Genomic DNA, 27,412 nt, shown 5'->3' on the forward strand with positions numbered 1-27,412 from the left:
GGAGCATGGAAACAGAATGTTTCGATGACAAAATGTCCTTGAGCTTGAGCATTACATTCACATACTGAGGAGGTGTTTGTTGAACCTCCTCTCAAAGGTGTGAATACCATTTTGTGTAATGTCTTCAACAACTGCAGGGGCAATGCTGTTCCCTATCATGATTGCAGAGTGGAGAAAGCTCCTGTCAATTGGTGTTTAACTTGGCAATCTCTAAGGCGTGGCTTGTTTGTGTCCTCCGGGTAAGATATGTGTGGGGTTAGCAGAGCTTTGATATCCACTGGGCAGCTGGGGGTGTGCATCTTACAAAGAACTGCCATTGCTACAACTGCACTTCGATGGCTCAGCTCGCCCTTGCTCTTCAGAACTATTTAAAGGACCACTTATGTGTTGTTTGGCAGGATGTGTTAACACACAAAAGATGGACTACACAAAGCGAAGGACAGAATTGCCTCAGTATAATAGAGATAAAATTGTAGAAAAGCATGTTCAAGGTAAAACCTATGTGACCATTTTCAAGCAGCCTGATGTTCCTATTATTGCAGTTGCACATTTTCAGAAATTCAAGATCCACCGGATTGGAGCCAACCTCCCTGGTGAGTGACCGCAGAAGACAAAATCAAGTAACAGATAATATGAATGTTAAAAAAGAGAACCAGAACAACCCACAAAGAAATTAAAGGTGAGCTCCAAGGTCAAGGTACATCAGTGTCAGATCACACCATCTGCCGTTGCTTGAGCCAAAGTCCACTTCATGGGATGCAACCAAGACCACTCTTAAAAATAAATCAAGAACCGAACTGCATCTTGACTAGCCACACAGCTTTTGGGAGAATGTCCAAATGACAGCGAAGACAAAACTGGGACTTTTCAGCAAGGTACATCAGCTCTACCAAGACTACCAAGATGGCAACACTGTCCCTACTGTGAAACATGGAGGCGACTCTTCTGGGGCTGCTTTGCTTCATCAGAGTGTCTTAAATCTATGCAGGATAAAATTAACGCTCAAGACTATCAAGGTATTCCAGGTACTCAAGCTTGATGTTTGCCAAACAGCATTAGTGTCCATAATCCCCCCAACCACCACATCAAACAAGGGGACACCGACCCAAGTCATCTAACCTTGTGCTACACTGGCCTAGCCAAACTATTTTTTGGAACTTTTCCTTGTCAGCAGGTTCATGTGGTTTGGATCTGCCAGGAGTAGCTATGGTAACAAAAAATACTTTACCCTTGATTTCTTATGTTAAGCTCATACCCTTACAACTTCCCAACAAGTTATAAAAAAGTTATAAATCCACAGGGAAATTGCATCCTACATTTAAACAAAAGTTGTGGAACTAATGATGTGCACATGCTGCATGATGCTTTTTTCCTCTCTTGCTTCACCCTTTTCTTGAAGCAACCGTACCACCGGTATGATGTTTATTTTTGGTGGCATCAAATGGAAACCTGTCTGAATTGCTCAGAGTGGGACTGAGTCTTATGTTTGCTTTATTTAGTGCCTTTTCTGAGCCCTCAAGGAAAAACGAGTTAACAACATTCTTATCTCCTGCATGCTGGAGTGCCAACAAGATTTGGCTTGATAGCAGTATGCAAATCTACAATTTCATATACATACTTTATGTATTGGGTGTATGATAAGTGTGATCACTGTGAATGATAAAAGATTTCCCACTTTATTTATGTATATGGGAGCCCCACTTAGGAATGGCTAATATCGATTGACCATATGCACAAAAAAAATGTTAGAAATTTCAAAGTTGAATACAAGTTAGAAATACCCACACAAGTCCAAGGTCCAAAAGAGCAAATTAACACCCTAACAACAGAGGAGATGACAACCAAGATGTTTGATCAAACAGCCAGGTGGTTAAAAAAAGCCTGTTTCCAAAGAAACTAGATGCTTGACAACCTTAATTAAGGCAGAAAGCTCCCACTGAGATGGCGCCCCTCGAAGGGTGTGAAAATATGGACGTCAACACTTACACAGGCAAAATTGTGGCGAACCTTCTTCATATTAAAGACAGAAAGAACTACAATGGTCAGTAATATAACTTCAAACAGACACAAGTGATCCATAAAAATTAATATTGATAACATGAGATAAATAATTACAACAATTCACATTGTTTTTTCCTAATGCAGTCAGACAAAATTTATTTTAAAACAAATCAACCTGTTGACACTGGGCAGCCTATTTCACTTCCAAATGCCTCAGTCGTCTTGAGATTTCAAGAAATTTTGCGCCAGACGCAACAGAAGGACATTCTCCCAGAAGCTTTGTGGATTGTTATTGTGCATTCAAATATTTTTTTTAACGAAAACACATTTGAAATGCCAACAGCAGTGGAATTCATGCAAAAAAAAAAAAGATTTCTTTACTTGTATTTTTGACTCTTCTCACTAATAGTAAACAAAAAAATAAATGAATAAAACCTGCTGATTGCACTGTGGAGATTAAATTCCTGTAAATTATCTCTTCATGAATCATCTCACTAGGTCATCTCCTTTCTAGGCACGTTAATTATCTTGTCAATTAAGATGAATTTCTGTTCCAACCTCCCTCATATGCTAATGAATCAACAGGAACATGGGAGAAACCAAAAAGGGCTGACAAGTGAAATATAAACCAGGCTATGAGTAGACTTTTAATACCATTAAAGGAATTAACCTAAGGAATTAAAAAAATTCACTTTGACATATAAATGTATCATCAATTTCAGGAGCTGTGTGAAAAGGTGATAATTTTCCACGTACAAAGAATGTTTTTTTTTCAGTCTTTGTTTAACAAGCGATATCAGGTATTAAAATAGCTGACTTCAAAGTTAATTAATAATGGCTACACTATGCTCCACAGTGACAAATCACTCTACTGTGTGGTAAATTGACAGTAAAAGGGTTTAAAGGCATTGTCTTGGTATTCCAAAATATACTTAGCACTAAAGAATCGAAGCGATTAAAACTGATAACAATAGAGAATCAGTGTGCACATACTTGGCATTATAGGTATATGTGATATAAGTAACAGCTGGATTTTTTTTTGCATCCGTTTTGTATCTCCTGCATTTTGTTTTGCTCCTTGATATATTTCAGAAAAAAAAAAGAGAAAAACTTAATTTTGCACAAAATTTAATAGATAGTGGACAGAAGACATAATTGCTGGTTCATATATAAGCAGTTTGAACTATTAAAACTATTTATTTATTTTCTGTCCTTGCTATGGTTAGGCAGCACCATAGCTTCTAGCATACATTTTATATAGATGTCCAATTGTTTACAATTTGTGCAGTTTATCAGATCTCGACTTCAAGGCAGATGAAGAGCCTCAGGGTGACGGTGCATCAGTTAGTGCAAAGAAAAACGCAGTTGCATTTTATGCAAAGCACAATGTATTTCCACGATTCTTGTCACCGTCCCACTTTATGGCTATTTAGGGTATATGTTCACACCACAAAGTATGGCTCAACATATAAAAAAAGCAAGTTAAAGGCTCAATAAATGCAGTGACACACTAAAGCTGATGATCCTTGTATATCAAGTTCATCACTTCCACTTTATCCTGCTCAAAAATATCAAACTGTGCTCTTTACATAAAAGGATGTAATTTAGAATTTCTTTTAAAAACAACCACAACATAAAACACTTTCCATCAGTCGATGAGGAGTTTCCCTGGTGTTTTATTGGCTTTCATTATATTTTTTTGGAATATGACCTTTTGTCCAATTGAGCTGCTTTGAGATGGCCTGCCAGCTTTTTGATGAAGGAAAGTGGATTTGTTGGTGATTGGAATTATCAGTGGGAGGTTGATGAAAACACAGCTTAAAATTGTATATGTGCTTATTCTGGATGACTGAAAGGTCACGTCTGAGCAAAAACAATCTTAGAAGTTCAATTTAAAAAGTTTATCTATTCAATACTTCCTCTATTCTCAAGTTTTCTTCTCTGGCCCAAATGGAAACTAATGGTTCAATGTGGAATGGCAGTGCATGAGAAAAAGTGTTTGTTCACAAGAATCAAAGCTCCGAGAGTTTCATGTCATTTGTTATTAAGCAGACACTGTTCTACACAATAGAAAACAATGGGGTGAGCGTGGGACTGCTTTTGTAACTACCAGGAAATATGGGTACACTTGCAAAATACACATTAGTGCGAGAATAGGCCTCTTTGACATACAAAATTAGCTAAGTAGCTTGAGCTACGCCGTTATGTTACTGTGACCCTTGTCTTGCTTTCACTGGCTTTCCCTTCTCTATGACACTCTTTTGCACATACATACAAGTTGATTTCAGGTAAGACTGCAAGGCCACACATTATCACACAGGCTAGGCAAAGTTGCCCCCTTGTAGGTGGGCAGCCAAGAGTATAAGGATAGGAATCCTGGAGGTGGGGGTTAAGACTTTCTTTCGCAATCTTGCAGAGCAGGCTCCACAGCTGTGTTTCAATCTTTCTGGCATACTTTAAATAGTTAATCTGAGAAGGCGGCCTCCCGGTAATTACTATTAGCATAGTGAGCATCAAAGAGAAAGAACTGGGACAAAATACAACATTAGGTTGACTGAAGGCTCTAAACTTTTACATGCGTGTAAACATAGGCGGAAATGGCACTGGGGATGGGGGGGGGGGGACGTTTCCCACAATTTCATTAGGATCACAGTATGTCCCCCCTCATGTAAGGCGACAAAAAAAAAATTCAGTAAAACAGGAGACTAGTAATGTGTTATGTTGTGCTGCAACTGCTGATGTGTTTGAGTTCCACCCAAAAAATTTGTATCTTGGTCACAATATTGACGAAAACTTAAAATCAAGGCTTAGCTGTAGTAATACATTTTTTTTTGCCTTCAGTCATTTTTTTTAACTTCCTGTTATGATTGCATTTTACAAAAAGAACACTGTAGGGAAAAAAAAGCACACCGTATCAATCAATCTGTCTTACACCCTGCTTCTGAGTGTCTCAACAGCAGATACAATATAGACATTAAGGGTGGAATTAATGGGTGATTTAAGACTTTGCTTTGCCCTTACTGCAGTCTTGCCTTTGTCACTTTACAAGGATATAAAGTTCTATCTGATAGCAGCTAACAGCCAGCACTTACTTCAACCTGTGCCAGAAAATTGACAGTAGCCACTGATCCATCTAAAATCTCCTTACCCTTTTGTTCGGCCCGTGTCAGGGCAATTTCATCCGGATGCTTCTATGCAAATTAAAAATCTCTGCATTTTTTCACCACAAATACAAGTTATAAATTGGATTTGTTCTTGAACTGTTAACTTCAAATGATTCATTATGCTAAAAGCTTGGTAAAACAAACAAGAAAACAAACACACACAAACAAATAAAATTCTGACACTAACCCATTAAAGTGGATAAAATGTTAACATCAGAACTGTGTTTTACTTTTTGTGCATCTTGGCTGTTATCCCTCAAGTCAATTTCAAGTCATGATTCTTCCAGATGAACATTAAACGACAAGTTGCTTTTAAGATGTACCACCCACCTGAATAAAGATAACACTGAATTTGAACTTTTCCTTACCCGTGACAGACAGTTCAGTGGTCCTCCGCACTACAAAGTTTCCAAACTGTAATTCACAGGTGTAATTCCCAAAGTCATCTTCTTGAACTTCCTTGATGGAGAGGGTGTCCCTCCTCCTCTCGATTGTTTGTCTCCATTGTTTAGGCACACACTCCTATGTTGAAAGCAGACGGAAGACATTTTGAGGATGATGACTCACTTTTGAATTTAATTTAATCCCACTTGATTGTAATCAATAATCAAGCCATTTAATGTACTTTTATCAAAACTTTTTGTACTTTTAGCACCCTACAATTTGGGGCCACTGAAACACCAGAAGCAAAAGAAAATGTGGGGCACTGTGGACTTTGGCTCTGGACTTCAGACATAAAAAGAACAGCCAATAACTGGAGGCTTGAACACCCTCAGCCATTATCCTCTACTTTAATCACATTCACTGGGAAGCCGAACAAGTGATGTGGCTGCCTACTGTGACTCATTTGTTGGATGTGGTATAGGAAAAGGTGTGGGGACATCTGGCCAATCTATCGACAGTACAGTTGCTGCAGATAGAGCAGCGTGGCATCGTGTTCAAAGTGCCGTTCCAGGTTGTGACAATTGTCAGGTTGTCCACAATTAGTTTGTGAGCGTTTGTGTCTTTAGCTGTCAAAAGAGCTGTTACTGGTTAGCTTGGGTGTAAAACAAAAATAAAGTGTTAGATCTCATCTAATCGTTGGTAATTGACTATGCATAAGTGGCATTATGCAAGGTGCGAGCATGACACAAGCAAAGAGTGAGAAAAAAAGAGGCTGAGTCGTGGTTGAAATAATTTTAGCTGAATTACAAAGCAGAAAGAAAGGTTTTATTCTTTAGTGTTAGTCGTGTCGTAACGGTGTAAATTAATATACAAAAGAACTTTTCTCATTGCTTTGCAGGTGAGCTCAAGCAGTACAATGGATCCACAAATTATTCACAAGGTATTCAAAACCTTGAATACTCTTGTTTTTAGACCCTTATTTAGGTCTCACCACGTTGCCATCCACAATAGCTGATCCTCTTGTCGCCATGGTAACTGAGGCCTTCCTTCGCATCACACCACTCATGAGAGGGCGGGGTGAGCAATGGCTCATTTCGTAAAATGAATCATTTTGACCTTGTGTTAAAATTGTTGAAAATCTTTATTCTTGGGGAATTTTGACAAAAGCATAAAGAGACATGTTATTAAGACACCTGGGAGCTTTTTTCAACTGTGATAATGCTTAATTCAGTATCTTTCCTTTAATGGGGAACTAAGCAGTCTATTCAAATCCCCAATGGATTCATTTATCGACTTTTTTCAACACTGTTGTCTTTTTTATGTAAGGTAACCCAGGATATCCCAGGGGCCTCGCAAAACTAAAGCATTTTTTTTTTTTTTTTTTTTTTTTACAAACCTGAAAAAGTCTTATATGTTCCTCTTGGGTGATCGGTAAAAATGTGGAAATAAATTCCCAGAATAATATAGATAAAATACCCAAAAGTTAATTATCTGGCCTGGCACATGGGGGATCGAACCATATTTCTTGCAGCCCCCCACCTCCAACAGTGATTCTTTTGTGCAGGTTGCATTCTATATGTTTTTGTATAGACGGGAAGCTTCCCTTAGAAAATTACAGTGAATTGAAGAGAAAGACTTTATTCTACCTTGTACCAGACAATCTGGGGCTCCGCTCCTGGCTGGATATAATCTTCGATGCCTGTGCAGGTAATGTCTTTGCTTTTACTTAGCTCTGCCTTCTCAAAAAACCTCATCTTGGAGTTGTAACAGAGGTCTGTGTCATTTTCTGCCACTGTGAGAGACATGGACACCTTCATGCAGTAGGTGGAGTTCCTGAAAAATGAATTATAACAAATTATTTTTCAGCGCAAATAGTGAGAATTTCAATTTTCAGTAACTCATATAAGAAATGTTTAAGCAATCATGATCTTAGGCCTTCATTGAGAAAAATGCTCAACATTTGCAGGGTAAATGGATGGTAAAGTTAAGAAAACAGTGATTTCAACATTGCATCTGTTGCTTGAGTAACTCAACAGAATCTATGAATCAACTCAATACTATAGTTGCTGTGTCAAGGAAGGGACCAAAGACAAATGTGAATCCCTACTGATCAATGGATCAATTGAAGCCCCTTTCGTCTTTGCCTAAACCTGCTAATAAGCAATAAAGCAAGCTGACTTGCAACAAATCCCTCATGGTTCAAAAACAAAACAAATTGACAGTGTTTAGCAAAATCTCCTTGGTAAACTCTCAAAGCTCGTCACAGAAATTGAGCTGAACCAAAAACAATTACAAACATGGCAAATCCTTACATAATTGTGTGGCATTAGCTGCTTGGCGGATTAGCAGACACTGGTCGACAGTGATGGCAAAAAATCTTGGAAGTAGTCAGAGCCCAACACTTGGTTATTGTGTTTTTGCATGGTGGCCATGTGCAAATCTAACATGATGTGGAGATTATTCCAGACATACTTTCAGCAGATGGTCTACTGTACAAATAGGATCCCATGGGTCTCCGGGCTTCCTTTTTGGTTGAGGAGGGGCAATTAGGTGTCATCTGCTCTGCATGAATGGGCAAAGGAACGGGCCAGCATTTTGTCCTTCATTGTCTTTCGCACATTTCACATCCATCTTGGTGCCTTTTGAGCCAGGTGATATTTGGATGAGTTACTCAGTGTCATATCAGGAAGCCAATTGAGACAATTCAACGCCAGGCTCAAGTGCACCCTGTGCCCCAAGCACTCAGTGTTCTTGGAGGCCTTTGTGGCATGTGCTGGAGATACGATGATAACAAGCTAGACAATGCCGTGGCAGGTGAGTGCGCCCGTCAAATGTGTCACACTGTAGGAGATATCCAATGTCATGGCAACGTTAGATCACATCCTGCATACATCAATCGTGATAGTTGCCAGGCTGACAGTGACTGTGTAGGGCAAATAGAGGACTCAGGATTCAATACTTTGCAAGTCTAGTGAAAGCACACTAAAATGTGCTGTAAGGATACACAATTCAAACAGTTTATTTTAATTTTATTTATTATTAAATTATACGGAGTACAGTGCTTTTAATGACTTTATAGAAATAATAAAGGAGACACAACGTAGCAGTCTCACTGAAAGTAAGAGAGCATACAAGTTCACTGTGCCATTCTTTTTCTCCAAAGTAGTCGTTGCTCAGGTCCCGTTGCAAATCAAACAAAGGAAACAAAGGCCAGATATGAAGGCTTGATTCAAGAACCGCATGAATTTGAATTGGCGGCAGTAATTTGACAGTCTTCATTTCAATCTGCCAACGAGACCCCAAGCAGAGTTCTGGAATTAGAATTCTCTTCTCGCCATGAATTGTCCATAACAAATACCATGTTCAAACATAGGAGTTTCCTTTACGTGCACTTGAGTCAAGGAAACTCTTTGGCCACAGTTTGATGGTTGACTTTGTGGGCTTGTCATTGGACTTGTGGCTGTATGTCTTGGACACTTGAATGAAACGAAGGATGGAGCTGTCAATCAATCACTCCCAGGTAGCGTGTTGAATTCGATGGTGGGGGAAGATACCAGTCTGACACGGCAGACCCAAATATATTGTGACTGTCTTGCAGAGTCCCCTGTCAGAAAGTGTTTCAGTTGGAGTCCAAAACAACTACGAGGTGGTGAATTATATCCTATTAATTTTCACCCAGAACATTGATGTTACTGCCTAAATGCAAACACATTATCACTATCTTCGTGCGTACTTCCCTAACGCAATTTTCCAATACACTTGATTGCATGACTTTAATTTTTTTTCCCCCTTCCAAGACTTTCTAAATAATGCGCTTTCGGAGTAAACGCGATTCCCAAATTCTGGACCCCAAAATCCAAGTAAAATCAAGACTGAGCTGTACCATCACACCTGCTCACATTTCATGTCAAGTTATAGAGTTTTTAGTCTCAGCCTAGATTTCACAAAAACTGTTAATTTTGCATGGTCAATACTTTAAGGTCTACAATTAGATTCCTTAGGTATTTTGTTTGCCACAATGCAATTTTGTTTACATCATGCTCTTGATAGAAATCTACAAAATAGAGAATCTGAAGTTTTTGGCTCCAGCTACCTGAGAGTTTGCAACCGTTTGTGTAGAAAAACACTCAAAACACCAACAATTGTGAAGGACACAGAACGTGGGCACGACTCTGGTTATATTCACCATGTATGCATATAATATATACATACTAGGTAAATATTAATACAGGGCAGCACGGTGGCATTTCCTTCTTACAGTTCAGAAGTGCAGGGTTCGATCCCTGCCTGCATGGGTTTCCACCTGGTATTCTGGTTTTCTTCTACAATCCAAAGACATGTATGGTAGGCAGAATCGAAACTGAGGCAGACGCTTAAAAAAGTGCTCCAAATTGCCACCCACATAGTTTCACTTGACATGAAAATAGACCCTCAGGGTTTCCCAAACTTCATGTGTTACCACAGTCATACCCTCTGCGTTTCCCACACTTCATATTGTTGCCACTGTCATATCTTGTGAGGCCAATACATTCAAGACCCAGCTTAGGGATCCTGCAAAGCAGCACAAACACATAGAACATCTTTTGGCTGCACATCATCACCCATCCGTGTTTCTTCTCAGTTCGATGTTTCTTATTGGTGTAGGGCCTGATCAATTGACAGATCATGGTTGGAATTTAATGACTGAGTGTTCCCGAAGGCTCATTCTGACTGTCATTTCCATGAGAGATTACCTACTTCCCCTGCCTGTGCATATTAATACTGTCCACATTGGGAATTTCAGTGCACGAGCAAGGAGAGATGCAGTGCACACAGATGCAATCTCACTGCGTTATACTCATCTAGCCCAGTTCTCCACAGGTGACAGCGCAGACATTGTGAGACATGCAGGGAAGCCATTTAATAGGTGGAGGAGAGCAGCAAAAGGCCAGCAAAAGTGAAGAGTCAAAGGTTGAACATTATCTGCCTACCAGGAGGTAGCCCACTCTTTGCTCATCTAATCTTGTGGAAACAGTTGTGTGTACCTGTTTGTACATCAAGAATGCTTGTTATGCATTCTCTGATTTGAATAAAATTGGTAATATTGTCACTGCTTTAATTGAAGCATACGGATCTTTAGGAGCATCTCGGAACCACAATTGATTTTGAATCCACAAAAATTAAGTAGATAGTTGCATTATTTGAACAAAGAAATACTTTAAACACAATTAGTTTGAACTAATATTCTATTTTGGCCTCCTCAACAGTATATTGGTTGTAGCGCCAGCAGTCTTTCACGATTAGGTAAGAGACCTGAAGCTTATCTTTTACCCACTTTCAGCTTTGCGGCAATTCTGTTTAGCTGTGAAAGTTCTGTCAGTAAAATTGGGCTCGGGTCAGTTTTTTTGACCACACAGTTTTTAATGGAGCCACCAGTTTCAGTTTAGTAGGGCAGGATGAGTGGAACCATGAGCTGACTTCTCATCAAAGGCATCAGAGAAACAACAGCAGTGAGAGGGTTAAAAATTTGACTTCTGCGGCAGATTTAACAGCAGCACAGGAAAAGGAGACGTAAAAATAAATCGTTAATCAAATGGGTGTCCAAGACTTTCAAATTTGACACACAGCAACCACATCTAAAGTACATCCTTGTTCATGTATAAGGCCAGTCAAAAACTGCACAAAATTAAAGGAGTCGATAAGACTTTAAAAATCTTTGTCCACTGATTTTTCAGGAGAGCACACATGAATATTAAAACCCTCCTTTATCAGCATTACTTTAGCAAGAAGATTTGAAAAGTCATTCAAAAAGTCTTTATTGGATTTATGTAGGTCAGTAAATGAACGTGCTTCTGTGGCATGACTTCTCTTTCAGCAATGAAATAGCCACAGATGTTTCTTTAGCATGAAACCATCCATCCATTTCCTATACTGCTTATCCTCATTAAGGTGGCAAGTGCACTGAAGCCTATCCCAGCTGACTTTGGGCGTGAGCTGTTTTTTCATAGAGTTTCCGCCACCTTATGATGACTTGCCCGGTCATCTGATACACCGTTCAAAAACCGAGTTTCTGGAGATTTGAATATTGCCCAACATTTTACGACACAATCACTTCTGCAGGCTCAGCAAGCACTTAAATCAGACAGTGTCACACACAAAAAACAGGAATGTAAGGGTTAGAGTTTAAAAAATTCTAGGAAGCGAAAAAAATGAAAAAATCACATTCTAAACTGTATATTTATTGTATTTTCTCCTTAATTTAATCTCAGTACAAAAAAAAGTTATCAACGAATTCTCCACGAAGGCTAAACAAATGTGTCTCGATGGCTCTAACGTTTTCACGATGGTTAATGAATAATGTTAATGAATACATTCTGGAAGGGGCATCTTGATGCACAGCAAAGTTTTCTGATGCAAATAATATAATTGTCACTTTTGTAGCATAGTTACAATAAACAGCATGTGTGTGTGCGTGTATGTATGTAAGTATGTCTGCATGCGTAAACGTGTCCTTGTGTGTGTGCCTCTGCATTACGAGACACATTTTCCTATTGCAGATGGTTTTGCTTCGCATATGACAATGTACCTCGGGGTATAACATCTGAAACAGCTGAGTGCTGACCTCAATTTGACATACTGCACTGCTCATCTGCTCTGCGTTCTTTTACTATACATGACATGAGCGCTCTCTTGTAACGTGGCAACGGATCTGTGTGTGAGTGTGCATGTGTGTTTGTGCACAAGTCCATATAGTAAGTGTGCGCATGTGTATGTGGGAAGGTGTGAGTGCAAAAGAGGAAAGGAGACCAGCGTGCATGCTCAGAATTTCAAGTGTGCATGCTGTGTGTAAATGCTGTGTGTTGGAGGCTTGTGAAGTTCCTGTCCAGTTGCAGCTGGTCTTGTGAGAGCACAGAACCGGCATGTTGAGCATGCACATGATAGTGTATGATAAGCCCTTGATTAAATGCATCTGAGCGGTCACAAAATGCGACAAGAAGTGTGCATGAAAATGTACATGCGCACTTTGTTTAGAAGTTGGACAAAGTGATGTAAAGCCTACAAAGAAGACAAGCCACAACATCCATGCATTGATTGCAAGTAACCAATAAATATAAGCATGGCAGTGACACAACAGGAAATGCAACATGTGAAGACACACAAAACACATCAACATCATGTGTGTGCCCTCCACATTACTCTGTTTATGTCAACAAAGTGAACATTTCAATATAAAGTGGAAGTCATTGCAAAAAATGTCTTTACAATAATATATATGCACCCCTACGAGTCTAAACATAGTATTCTGATTAATATTGCATTTGTGGAGTAGCAAGCAGCAGCAAAATCCACTCATTTTTTTTCCATCAGGGGGCGGCCATTTGTTGTCGACTTATGATGTACCAATGATTGCATCATACAACAAAGTGTTGCAATCATAGAGTCGAGAGAAATCAGCTGAGAGGATTTAAATATCCAAAAACACCACCAACCTTCACTTGTTGCTGCCACAGTGTTGTTTTCTTTGTTTAGGGCCCGAGCAGCAACCGCTGCGAGATGCTTATTGTTTTTGCAGGAATTCTTCTTTTTCCCCAAAAGGTCACATTTTAAGCATGCACAAATACTCACTCACCAGAGGTGGAATCAAACCCGCACCCTCCCAACTGTGAGGCGAACGTGCTAACCAGTGCGTCACCGAGCCACCCGCACCATGTGCATTGATCTCAAAATGCTGCCAATGTTAGTGAATAGAGAAGTGGATCAAGACTGCCTGTGTCTATTCATGGCCAGTACCGCAGTGAAGGTGCACATGACGTTGAATGCTAATATCCCAAACTTTCACAATACCACTTATTAGAAATCAGGAAACGTGTGTACCATACATTTACAACCGAGTTGCATTTATATAGGTGTGACAATATAGGCTGTACCTTAATACACAGGAATAGTATCCCACGTCGTCTAGCTCGGCTGGTCGAAACCATATTGCATCCTCCTCCTTGCTCATTCGTGTGCCATCAAAACTGATGGGCTCCTCAAAATCGCCATGTCCAGCACTTTTGTACCACATGAGACTGAGTCCTGAGCTCTGAGCGTGTGTGTAATTGGCACGTATATATCCATAGAATAAAGCACACTTAATCCGAACAGGTTCACCCAGGAGCACCTTGTATTTCAGATAGTCCACGGACCAATCCGTGCATCCTTCCACTGCAAGACAAGAACAGAGAGAGGAACAATTAAGATTATGACATTAAATTTCAAATAATCATTGTAATCATAATGACTCATAGGGCCCCCAACTCAAAATTAGGAGTGTCACATGAGACCCCAAAAATAAACTTTACAAAACCAGGTAAAAATGATAAAATAAAAAAAATGAAATAAAAAAAAAAAATACCCCCAGACCGAGGATGCAATCCTGGAAGCCCTTTTTGACGAAAATGAAAGTGGGCAGATGAACAATTGTTTTATGAGTAAGGACGATGGAATGATGACAGAAGAATGGGTGTTTAGTTGCAGACTTTTGCCTTTTTGAAATCACGCTGTAGCAGTAAGCCCCAGCTTTGTCTAATCTTTTACCTTCCTGCTAATTGCTGTGCATTTATCTTATTGAACTAATTGGTTAGAATATTTAGTAGTGTTTGCATTAGTTGCTTAATAAACTTTGCTTACATTTTTGGAAACAATTTGGCGGCAAGATGTAAGAATCTGCATGTCACATTAGCTCTTACTATTGTTATACTGAAAACATAATGTTGTGGCAGGTTGGTGTAGCTGTCTAAGTGCAGAATCTCATGGAGCAATATCCCCATAAAGATCAGAGTATAGAGTGCTTTTGACTCTAATTTTGCAGCGTTACCAAGCTTGCAGTAGTTTAATTGGAGTAAATCACCATGGCAATCTGTGCTGCATGGCAACAGGTTCCTCAGTCTCTTCTCCTAATTCAATTCTTATCTGAGAATGCTCTTTGTGTCATGACTTGATATGTAATACAAAACGCACAGATACAGTACTATATTCTTGTATCTGCTCTTATCAAATGTATTAAAAGTTCTGATGCTGCTCTGCAGTGTCACTGTAACTAGAGTTGACCTGCAGCTGTTCTGATTTTGGTTCATCAAATAAATGATAACATGTTTCCCGTATCTTCTGCCATCTACATAGATAATACTGATCATTGCATCGTGAAATCTTGCTCTCGCTCGCCTGCAGATGGAATGAATTATATTTCTGTTTCCGGTGGCCGTGTGAAGAATGAAAAGCAATGAGGTAATTAATATAACTGTCGCATGTGAACATGCAAGAAAGGGTTAGGGGTTTACAGGGAACATTAGACCAGGAAGCCTCTCCAGAGAGCCCCCATACTGACACCGAAGGCGGAAGTCAGTCAAATTTTCACCTCTCTTGGTGCGGTTAACACTTGCTTGCTGGGATAACACTCACACATAGCACCGGCATTTCCTACAACTGCCCTAAACCCGCATCCAACCATGCGTGATTTAGAGAAAAACCAAAACATCTACCACTCAATATGTTTTCTCCTAGCTAGTGTCAGTTTTACTTGTACTGCACGACATAGTATCGGATAAACAAATGTTAACTCATCCTATTGTGGTTTCTTCTCCAGAGAGGGTGCTGCATAATCAGAAAATCATCTACCCGCGTTCCCACAATGCCAGTAATCCTCTCATCTAGCAGAGCGCCTTGGGAGGCGATGAAACCCACCATATAAACAACAACAAGTGCTGCATTGCAGACATGACCAAGCGCATAGATGGTCTCACCCACACAGTTCCAAAAGACCTATGGGGGAAACCATGCAAGCCACTCTGCCTACCCTCGTGCCTGTTCTGCTGCACAGTATCACAGCCGCGTGGGCGTTTTAAGTTGGTGACTCAGACCCTCGCTGGTCCACTACAGACACTATCACATTATTTGGGCGTTATGCTCCGGCGCCCTCACAAAATGAGAGTTGGGTGGAAAATAGCGCCGTTGCAGATGGATGAAGAGCCGCCTGAGAGATGATAAGATGATAACAATATTCAAGAATACCGGCAGCCAGCAGCCTGATGGGCGTCTGCTCACAGAAGTCAACTCTGACCTCTTTTTGGCTTCATTTTTCCCACACTGTTAACTACCAGGGCCTCATTTCCTTTCTGTCCCCAAGCTGTCTGAGCCGCACTTGCTCCCAACCCGATTGTCATTCAGTAACTTGCGTCTGCTCGTTATCTGTGAGCTATTCAATTCTAGCAAAGAAAAATGTGAGGTGGTGCTGATTGTTCAAAGAAAGGAAGAAAAATTCAATGATGAAATGATTGGAGCAGCACCTCTCTATGGACAGCAATGTCCTCAAAAGTGCACATGGAAGATAGCACTGAAGATAACCCATACAATTCCCAATTATTCAGCAGATGTTAAATGGTGAGGTTCTTTTGTTTGTACTCTTGATTGAGGCATGTTTAAAAACAATATGCAAAATAATATATCTAACTTCACATAAAAACTGACAGGCATCTGAGTATGAAAAGTGTCATTTAGGACATAAATAGGGTGCAGCACAAATCTAAAAAAAATGACTTTTTGGGCTATGTAAAGCTAACTTAGAAATGCAGTGCCCACTGCGGTTGGTGCATAGCATCTTATGCCCCAGCACAATCCTCCTATCTTCAAAAAAACAACTATAATTCATTGCCATTACCTTACACATTGCTCTGCAATTATGAATGAAAACATGCACAATAAAGGTTTTTTGTGTTTTTGATGTTTTTCTAAATACATAATGTCAGCATCATAAAAGCCCAAACCAACTGCTTTTCCTCCCATTCTTTTGTTTACGCTATGTTGACCGTTGGACATTTTGGCAATGCAGTGAATGCAGACTTTGAAGGAGAAAAATAACAAGCACTGTGTTTCACCATTACCCAGAGGCACAGGTGCCAAAACTGGCCGAAACCACCCCCCTCCATCAATAAACAATCCCTTAACATGAGAGATGCAATGTGCTCAATACTGAGACGCCGCAAAATCTCTGCAGATAGAAGCACAGGCCACACAGACACAGGCGTTGAGCAAAGTCATTTAAGAAAATGATTGTCAAACGACAATAGACAACCTGCTGTACTCTGATTACCACCCGGTTTCCTGCCCCAATTCAATTACAGCGAAGGCTACACAATACATCATGCTTGTCCCTTCTAATATGTGGACGAAATGCCACCACCAGTTCCACTTACATTTTTGCACCATAGGTGATCATTATTCTTGTGGTTCCTTATTGCATTTTCGCTGGCAGTGGTAACGGAGTCAAGGAATAGCAATTGTTAATATTTGGTCCTGCTACGTGCAACCCACAAAAATATGTAATTGGAGCACATGACTAACTTTGAGACCATTTTGCAATTATGTAATTGTTACATTGTGTTTACATTGCACAACTTCTGGAAAAATTCTCTCCTTGCTGATGTTAGAAATAAACTCTACACTGGTCTTAGTTCTGCATTAAAGCTGAATGTGTAAATGCTCTCGCACACGCACACGCATACACAATCAAAGACAAGCGTTTGTTGCGCTGTCAAGTCTTAGCCTTATTCATTAATAATACACAGCTGGAACACAAAAATATGATATGAAAACAACAACAAACTTGTGTAGTATTTTCGCACTAATAGCAATAACAGAACTTATGTAGGTCAGCAAAACTTTAAATTATAAAGCAAATTAAGAGCTGTGCCCAATATCTTTGGGTCATTTGGAGCTCACTTAATTCTGCATGCCTGATGCTTGCCGCGCGCACACAAACATACACGCGCACACACACACACGCGCACACACACACTTTTTGTTAAATCCGAATTATAACTAAATATTTTGCTGTAATTAAAAGCTTTGCAACACAGCATGCCTGCCTGACAGTTCTGAAGTGTGAGTTTTGAATCTGGGTTTTAGGCTGTGTAGTCGTGGTTCCATTACATTTTTTGGAGGTCAAGCGGTGTCGATGGAACAATTCCTAAGACGTCTTGCAACCTGGCCCTAGAACATAGGCCAAGAAGGGCCGTGACATTGCTGTCATCTGATTGGCACAAGCAAATTTCCTGGTTTTAAGAGTGTGAAGAGAGTTGAAACAATACTGTATATACTAGTACTACTATAGTTGGAAGCACTCAGCAACTCGTGTGTGCAGTCTACACTATAAGTCGTCGTGTATTGTAATTGTTTTGTTAAGAGACAACTGTGTGTATTGCTATTCAAATAGGAATTAAGGTCTATTTTGAAAAATAAGAGAGGAAACAAAAAAATGTCTATAAAGGACCAGCTCTCAATTGCCACTACGCCTCTGATAATAATATTCCCCAAAAAATGTAGCAACCATTCTGGTAAAAAAACTGACAAAATCAAAAATGACTAAATTAACAAGAAAGGCCATCTGATAATAATTTGGTTTCATAAACTCCATTTTTGAGAGTAATTTGTGTCTCTCTCATTTATCCGTCTGTCCTTGGCCCTCCCACACTTTCAATAGAGCAACAACAAAGAAGCAGTGACCCTTGTAGCGTATTTTAAAGAGCCTTTTTTCACAAGCATATATGAAGGACGCAGTAAGGCAAGTAAGTCAGGTTTTTAGATTGCGACATCCACAGTCTTTCATGGGTCAGATCTAGTAGGCATAAAAAATCATCTAACTTTTAATTCTCTCTACCATCACCATCCAGCACACGACTATATACTGTAGCTATTGTTATTATTATATAATCACTTACATAGTGGCAAGTGTTAAAGCATGTTACCATTATTAACAATCACATTTTAACAAAATGACATGCCATTTGAAATATGATAGGTATTTGTTTATTTTTTTCAATTAACCTTTGCTGACATATTTCCAAGATTATTGCGCTTTTTAAAATGAGCACAAAAACCTTGTGCATCATTTCCGCGTCATTCACTGTAAACTAGCAATTCTGGCAGAAAGCGTGTGCAGTTTCATGAGCCTTACGCCTAACTGCACAGTGCACATCAAGATCAAACACAGAAGTGCTGGCTGCATGTTTGGAGTACATTGTCGGATGTGACATCAGCCACGTGTTGTCCCTAGAATGCTGCGCCCCACTGTGCTCCTATCTCTTGTTTTGAAAAGTTACGACTGTGCATGACCTACTTTCAACGAAAGTCAGTTGGTTTAACATTTGTGCTCCACAGATCGGAATTGTGTCACTAATACAACACATGAGTAAAACAACTGCATTCAGCATTACCTATATATAATTTGTCCATCCATCCATTCGGAACCACATGAGGGTTGTGATTGCTGGAGCTAATTCAAATACGTACAGTATGTTTGAAATCATTATTTGATCATTGGTTTTTATTTGATTTTTTCTAACGTTCAACGTAATATGGGGACACTAGCACCTCCTACTAAAAAGTAGCCATGTTACCCACCTCCCAAAGAACAAATTGACCCACAAAGATGTCTCGACCTACACCCTAAGGCAAAGGTCATCTTTACTGGATATCAGAGGAGGAAATGTGGTGACTGCTCTTTAAAAATATCTCATTAGATTGTGTAGATGGGCATAAATGCTGTGCCAAGTAAGGATATGTGAAAGAGGGGCAAGTCAAGGAAGAGACAATTGCAGGGACAGGAGGTGCTGTAAAGGCAGATAGGAAGCGACAGACCACCACAGACTCAAAGACTTTGTGAGAGCCCATCAGCTGCATGCATATTCATGCGGCACTGCGCAAATTCCAGCTGCCAAGGTCACCAGAGATTACTGAGACCTTGGCTAAACAGGCCAACTACTGAGCTGCCCCCCCCATCCCCTCTTTCTCCGCCACACCTCACCTGAGCTTCCAACCATCCCATCCAATTCAACGGCTGATTGCAGTAACATACCAACAAGTTCCCCCTCTCACGATGATCTGTGAGTAAGTGAAGCGGACTGCATATTTGAATTTTGATGAGGGTGCGCATAATAATGAGGCCTACGATGATGTAACAAAACAGAGACTTTTGCAGCTTCTATTGTGTATGACAGAAAGGGAGGGTCATTTTGCAGATAGCACAAGTGGACATCCAACGCATTGGAGATTTTAAAAATCATTAATTGGCTATTTTAGACAAGACAAGTCCTGTTTAAGTATAACAAAAACGCATATATATATAAAATCTGCACTTCTCGTTTGAAACCGCACCCAATTAAATGGGTGAAACCAGAAAAAAACTTCGCGCCAGTGATCAAGTAGTCATCGCGTAGCATGAGGCTCTTTATATTATTTTCTGTCAACTGACATTATCATGATCATTAAGTTGTGTAGCACCTTCATGATTCTTACAAGATTGCCCTATTCCCACTAATGAAGCCTGCTACACTTGGCCTGGTGTCTGTTACCCAGCCTCGCTGATTGCCTCTGGTACGCCTCTTTTTTTTTTTTTTTTTAATGATTCAGGGAAACACTGAGTCCCTCTTACATACAGCAAGAAATCCATTCATGTCCTTCCTTTAATTTTTCTTACAGCTTGTCATCATTAGGGTCACTGGTGCACTAAAGCCAATCCAGACTTTGGGTAAAAGGCAGTGTACACCCTGGACCCAATGCAGTAAGATGAATTTTAAAGTGAAAAAATACTTTAACAACACTGCGATAAATTGTATATAGTTAAAGGATAGGCCCTTCCCTGCTGCCTTATCATTTTCTCACAGTTTGCCAATTTTCTACCATCGCCCTCTTGCTTTGATTCCTCAATGCTTTCCTCACTGGATCTGTGCACACACAATTTGCATACAAGCTGCAGATGAGCTGGTCCTCTGGTGGCAGTAGTTGTTGCCCCAGAGTATTCTTGTCTGGCATCTCAACACAACAGGGAGATCAGAGAGCCAAGTGCTGTACAATAGGAAGATCTCCCCCTACAGGCTTCTCCACCGCATGCACTCACTCCTCCTGTAGCCTGCTGTCTTGCTGCGACCCAGTTCGCCTACTTCTCTCCCCCTGCTCTCGCTGGTGCTCACCATTTTTCGGCACGCTCTCTTAACTCTTTTGCTACCCACCTCCTCCCCCCCCTTCTCGTGTACTTGTTTTGAACACACCAGAAACAGGGCATAGGTCTCCAGGGGTAACGGGACTATTATATAACACCATAAAAAATTCACACGTTGCACATTCTTATTACAGAGATAAAAAGTTAGATGAGAAGTGAGAGGAATGGAGGTGTGGTCTCATCGCAATACAATTTAATTTTTTTTTAACAAAATAACATAATTGCTGAAGTAATATGTGACTTGTTACCACAGTATTGACAAAACTCACCACTTTGTTGGTTTTTTTCTTTATATAGAGTTTCAGTCATTCAGGTCTTTGTATTCTGAAAAGAATGAATTGACTAGCCTTGTATTTTTTTATGTTTTTTTCATTCCCTTTTCAAAAAAGACGAGAAAAAAATAATTGGGCTATTAAGCTAACAATTTACTTACAAGTAGAGTAGTGTTGTGTGCCTTTTGGGTGTATTAAAAAAACATTTTTGAAAAAAAAAGTTTTTGCTTCGAACTGGCAGTTGTCGTGCTTTCACTACATTATCCATCATCGACAGGGAAACAGGACTGTTGCAACCTAAGGCAGGTTCTACTTGCTAAATATACATATATATATTGCTATACTTGCTATATTTCCCTCATCAGTCAGAATGGAAGCCACATGCACAAGGCAATCTGGGGTATTTTCTTTCCCACTCAGTTCATTAAGCTAAGCCACAATTGCGGCAATTGAGTAGTAATAGGTCATTTTCTTCTACGTGGATGTGCGATATGGTTGAACTGATTGAAAACCTGAGAAACCCTTTTAGTCTTACTGCCTGTTCACAGATCATCTGCAGACTGATGTACCAATTTGTCCGCACACGCACATATTTTTAAATCTAAAAGTAGCAACCAGCCAGGATTTGAAAATCTGACCATTTCAGTCTTCATATATTGTCACTTCCCAACCATGACAAGGAGCTTCATTTTTTTAGATTAATTATTGGGCATGTAATCTACACCAAAACAGCCAAGCAAACTTCCTCTCCTTTCACGTGTGGCTTTTTCAGAATTTTCATACAAAGATGGGACACTTAAAATCTTGGGGTGCCACACCCAAACAAAATGCCATATTTTAGGATATCATATTTTTGTCATGGTCTCCTTTGGTGGTGGTGGGAATTATTATGGTTAAAATTTATTATTACATTTTATTTTAAAAGGATGACTGGTTTAAAAAAAAGTACATGTATTGTCTCCGTGTTATTGAAAATGATATTGATGGTATTGTTGCAAGAAACATGAAGTTGATATACATAATTTGCTTTTGAGGACCACATTAAATGATGTGGCTGGCCGATTCTGGCCATTACAGATACCAATATCTATCTTCTTTTCGAGAGTATACTGAGCTGCATTTACTTCAAAAGTGGACTAATCAAATTAAAGGCAATAAAACCTTTGGCCACCTGCTTCAAGGTTATAATTCTCTCGAGAGAGCTGCCGACTGCCACCTACTTCTGTACGAGCACTGGTGTATCATGCAGCAAACAATCTGACAGTTGACATTCAACATCTCTGTTGCACCTATCATCCATCTCTGAGACACAGGCCAAATCCCACTGAGACCAGGTTGTCTGACATTGAGTCGACTGGGGAATGAAGAAGTTGGATTCCCACTGACACCGGCGATGCTTCTACAGCAAAGCGCTGAAAGAAAGCTCATCTTCTATGGTCCCTCACTCGTGTTTCAGGAGTTAATCGAGCATTTGGGAATTTGCGTGTCTTTGCAGGGAAGACCCATTAATTGAGAATGATTGTATAATTTGTTCCACTCTTGTGACTTTTAATGCACCAGGGAATTAAGGTTGTTGTACAACAGAATGATAATTAGAGCACGACGCTGACTATTGTAATTAAGTTGCCTCATTTCCAGTAGGTGAGGACACATTTTTGCAACATGAATAAAAATGGTCATGAATCTTAGTATGCAACTTTGAACAGAAGCTAAATGAAAAACAAAATTGATTATTTATTCTTATTTTGAGAGGCACAGACATGCAAAACAAAACTATCTTGCTTGCTTGGATGAGTAAAAGCAGCCTTCAATGCAAAGTAACATCATGCAGGTACTGTATGTGCACCTAGACCCAGATTTAAAACTTCAGTCCTCAAGCATTTACTCTGGACTCGAACGTCCACAAGACATCTGTATACAACTTATTTACCTACAAAGTTAGCAGAGTTGAAAACAACAAGCTAAGGTAATAATCACTCATTATGATAATGGTGGAAAATATATCAGATTACCATGTCAGACTTTCTGTTGCGATTTTATATTGACACTGTGAATAATGCGCCCATTTATATTCAACTCAATGAGAGGACATACATTATGGATGGATGTTTAAAATGATGTATGTTATTTTAGGAAAACATTCAATCATTTTGCATTTGATGTCTGCAATATGTTACAAAAAAAGCTGGGAGAGAGGCAACAAAAGGCTGTTGAGCAACTGCTGTTGTACATCAGGAAAGAACGGGGGGAAAAAAATCCACTGTCTCTTGAATAATTAGTGTGCTTATTTACCAAAAGCTAATTGAGTGTGGTAACATATTGCAGGCACCAAATTAAAAATGACAAAGTTCAGCAGGGTGTGTCAGAAGCCAAGATGGGAGAATGGCTGCGCTTTGTAGAGGCATGAGGAATTGACTTCAGCACAAATGGGAAATTATTAATAATTATTATATATCATTTTTATTTTTGTTCTTGAGAATGGCATTAAGATGTGATTATGTGACAGTCTGTTATAGATATACATGTTATTGTTTGTGTAACAACTGGTTTTATATTACATTCTAATAATGTAACCCTGAGGAAAAAAGGGGCAAATAAAATAAGACTTTTCTTGTTTCTGCTCCATTTCATTCTAGATTGAAGAACACTTGTATTTTTTTTCTTTAACAATGAATGAAATAAACGGAAATGAAATGAAAATCATTAGAGCCACTTGAGACCTTGCTTTTCAATAAGCAGGCAATTTTGTATGCTTGCAATCCAGGTTCAAAAGGGTACTACTTCAGAAGCTACCTGTAATGAATACTGTATTTGCAGCATTCGTTTTCCAGCGCACCTTTATCCCAAGATAGAATGCAACAATGCAGAGAGGCAAGACACGAGCCAGGAACGAGGAAGCATTCAATAAATGACACGACACATTTCTAAAGCCACGATAGCGGAGACAACACATCCAATCACATCTTTATCTGCCATTGAAGTAGAGATTAACGATTTTCTGTCATACTTGTTTCTCCTATCCTACCCTGTTCCAAACAATCAGGGTGATTTCACCAACAAACATTCTTGCAGTCTTTATGTGCCTGAGGTTGAAACGTATCCCATGTGACAATTTCATCAGGCCACTTACAGTCTTGACCTTCCTTAGCTTGTGCCCTTTCTGTGGCATAAACACTGTGAATGCACTCTAAAGCCTGCGATGCACAAAATCTGTTGGCCAACTAAAAATGTCATAATTTTTGACTCATTAATGCCTTAAAAAAAAAGAGCATGTCAGTCTTCGTCCTAATGTACTTTCTGTTTTGGCAACAATCAACAAATCTTTTCACTTGAACAAATATTTTAACCATTTTTCTTGTGTTTTGCAAGAGGGAAAATTTAGTCAGACGCCAAAATTGCTTATTGGGATGAATAGAACATTTAATAAGTAAGACTGCATCTTTTGTGTTTACTTAATTCTAAGACAAAAGGGTTGAGAGTGACAGCTAATGAGGCATTGCCATAAGGATAAAACCAGAACCTTTAAATACCACAGTAGTTTGTTTTCCAAAAGGACAGAAAAGCTGGAGTGTGAGAAATGCATTAATGCTGCAAATGAGTCGCTACTCGTCACACTGCAGCGCAACAGTGTTGTCTTAACTTTTTTATGCAAAAAAGGCAGGTTGACTCATCAACTCTACCCACAGACTTTCTGCAGCACACCAGCTTAGAAGTCCACTTTCGTAACACTACTCACTGGTGTCATCCAGGGTTAGTAGCTTGCTGAAGACTATTTTAGAAGTATCAGCTGCAGCTGTTGTATAATGCACTATATAAATAAAGTTGGACTGTTTTATGTTGAATTATATAAATGAATGCATTCCTCCCATAGGAGGTGAGCCACGATTTATCAGGGTTTTACCCCAAAAATGGAGATTCTCCCTTGCAAATCATTGTCATGAAGAACCAAGATTGCCCAACTCAATGATTGAATGATGTCTATTCCCATTCATGATTTCAATGACAAGTCCTTTTAACGCATTTAATTGTGTGAAGCTAAATCATTGCATTTGCATGTTTGACCAGATTTATGAGAGTAAACATGCAGTGGATAATCTAGATGGAGTAAAAGCCTTACAACCAGAGCTCCATTCTTTCCAGATAATTAGCAAATGTTTCAGAGCATCATTTGAGCACTGTTCTGGAACAATCACAAAATGTTATAATTTGACACATATTTAACCTTCTGTTTGCATGGGAATTGTGAGTTGCGATGCATGAGTGAGAAATTACATAATTGAGGGTGAGGCCTAAGGAGACCTCATGTTAGGAGATGGGTTAAATGAGCTCTGGCAACCAAATGATCAACCTATACATATGTGTTTGCGATCAAAATGGGTTGTGTGACTGTCACAACAAGTTAAATGTGTGGCTGGAATTTGGATGGCCGTAACATGCAATGGCTTGATGTTTGTGTTGCTTCCCCGTTGATATGTCAAATTCAGGATGGATTTTATTGCCATTGTCAGCGCAAGGGAAAATCACAACTAGGAAACTAGGAAACAGTTCAACGGATGCAACATGACACAAACAGTAATGCCAGAAATGAAATATAAGTAGACAAAGAGGAAAACAAACAATGCTGTTCAATAGCCCAAACAATTAGCAGGTTTAGATGTTAAATTTAAAGTGGTGCCAGTTTATTTGGTGTTCATGAGTCTGATAGCCAAGGGGAAGAAGCTGTTCATGTGGTGGGAGGTTCTGGAGTTTGTGAGAATGAAGGGGAAGCATTGGGCTGTGACCTGAGTGAAACCCTGAATCATCCACTTTGTTTTTCTTAGTCTTCAGCTCTTGTTGTAGTTGAACCAAAACACAAGCCAGTGCACCTCCCTTCTCCCTATGCATATAACTTACATATAAATCAAATGCATTATCCCCATTGAAATGGGGGGGAAAAAACAACAACACAATTTTCGTTCCGTTCAATAAATGGCTCAAAAACCCTATGGATCAGCTGTTAGTACTCCATGCTGACGCAACAACGGAGTGTGACGCAACATTCCCCGAGAGCTGAGGACTAAGAGATGGGAATGTTGTGCCAGGAATGTCGAGCAAGGAGAAAACGTCATTTCATCTTGATATCTGGTATCATATGTTCATATGTATCATCTATCTCCAGTAAGATGGACAAGCCAGCAATGCTGACATGAGAGGAATTTCCAAGCCTGCTGATGTTTACTCACGTGTGGCTGGCAGCACAGACAACTTGTGATACACTGTGTGCAGGTTCATGTATGTATCTTGGATTGATGGGCTTGAACCCATACAATAAGTAGTCTATGTATCTGTCCCTCTTGCCTGCTATTTGTTTTGGTTTCTTTTTCCTATAACCATTATTGATGCTGAAAGGATGCAAATTTCCCTATTGAGGGACTAATAGAGGTTAAGTAATGCAATCTAAAATAATCGAATTCCCAAATGACTACAAACCACAGTCGCACAATAATTAACAAAGGAGGATCCTCGTAAATAGTGTCACACTTCTTAATAAATTTAAATTAACAATGTAAAATGTCAGCTGCTGTCTGAGTGCTGCATACTTAAATTTTAATTGAGTTGAATTTAATTGTACAGTCAAATACATGTAATGTCAAGTTATGAAATAAATGTGCTTTCTCAACTTGGCTGTGTTAACTTTTGGAAAAACTTCACTGAACCTCAAAGCAATAATCTTTATTGCAGTCAGTAGAGAAGCAATTTAAGTTCCATTCTATTTTTCCTCAACACTTCATTATTCCATGATTTATGGCAAAAACCCCAGAGAGCAGCATTATTAATCTCGAGGGGGTTATTTATTCTTCCGAGCATGGCAAGACAATTAAAATTTGGGTTGGATGGCGAATGAAGAAAGCTCGCCTGTCGCCTCCTCACATGTGTTGGTACCTTTCCAAACAATTTGAGTTTGCTTAACCCTCAAAGTCTTTGCTTCGCTGAAAAGTCATAATGTGAGTTTAGTTATATCACAATCGTGTGAAAAGGAAACTACTGTATAAACTTGGTGTCCCACAAGTCTATTCCTATTTCGGTTCAGGTATTGTTTGGACAGAGGTGAGGCCATCATCATTTGACAGCCTAGGCCGTGCTATTTTTGTAATCATATAATTCCCTTGCCGAAGCTTGTCAATTGATATCGGAAGACAGTTGCAAAATTGCCACCTTGCAAGGAGACTTTTTTTATCTGTCTGAAATCCAGCTATTGACAGTTTGAGAGGCTTTATGGCCATCACACCATTCCAGTAAAATTTCCACTACCCTTGACAGGTTTCATGATCTGTTCTTGACAAACCACACAATGGAAGACTTGCTATTATTACCACTGATGAAAAAACACCAAACTCACGAAGCAAGCGTTTTCGTAAAGCCAGGGAAAGTCTATCTGGAGAGCTGCAGTGAAACTCTGTATCAACAAAAGAATGATTTAGCACAGGCTTCGGGGAGTGATAAAGCTTTACCTCTACCGATTTCAAGTTGTTCACAAGATTCAAGAGGAAGATTATGATGCTCATTAACCTGAAGTTGATACAGGTAAGGCTTAA

The 27,412-nt window shown here is 39.5% G+C and overlaps 1 protein-coding gene across 2 annotated transcripts in view; it reads right to left on the reverse strand.

Moving 5' to 3' along the window:
* The window catches only part of LOC148401630 (interleukin-1 receptor accessory protein-like 1), a 103,372-nt gene that overhangs the window by 36,300 nt on the left and 39,660 nt on the right, over window positions 1-27,412 (reverse strand). For both annotated transcript variants that reach the window (XM_088369033.1, XM_088369034.1), the window contains 3 exons: window positions 13,457-13,736; window positions 7,196-7,382; window positions 5,534-5,687 (listed from right to left, as the gene is read on the reverse strand). In XM_088369033.1, the coding sequence (XP_088225159.1) occupies window positions 5,534-5,687; window positions 7,196-7,382; window positions 13,457-13,736 (621 nt within the window). The remainder of the gene's footprint in view (window positions 1-5,533; window positions 5,688-7,195; window positions 7,383-13,456; window positions 13,737-27,412) is intronic.

The sequence above is a fragment of the Syngnathus floridae genome, chromosome 2 (genome assembly GCF_059516105.1).
Source record: "Syngnathus floridae isolate MCC-2025c chromosome 2, RoL_Sflo_1.0, whole genome shotgun sequence".
NCBI classification, from domain to species: domain Eukaryota; kingdom Metazoa; phylum Chordata; class Actinopteri; order Syngnathiformes; family Syngnathidae; genus Syngnathus; species Syngnathus floridae.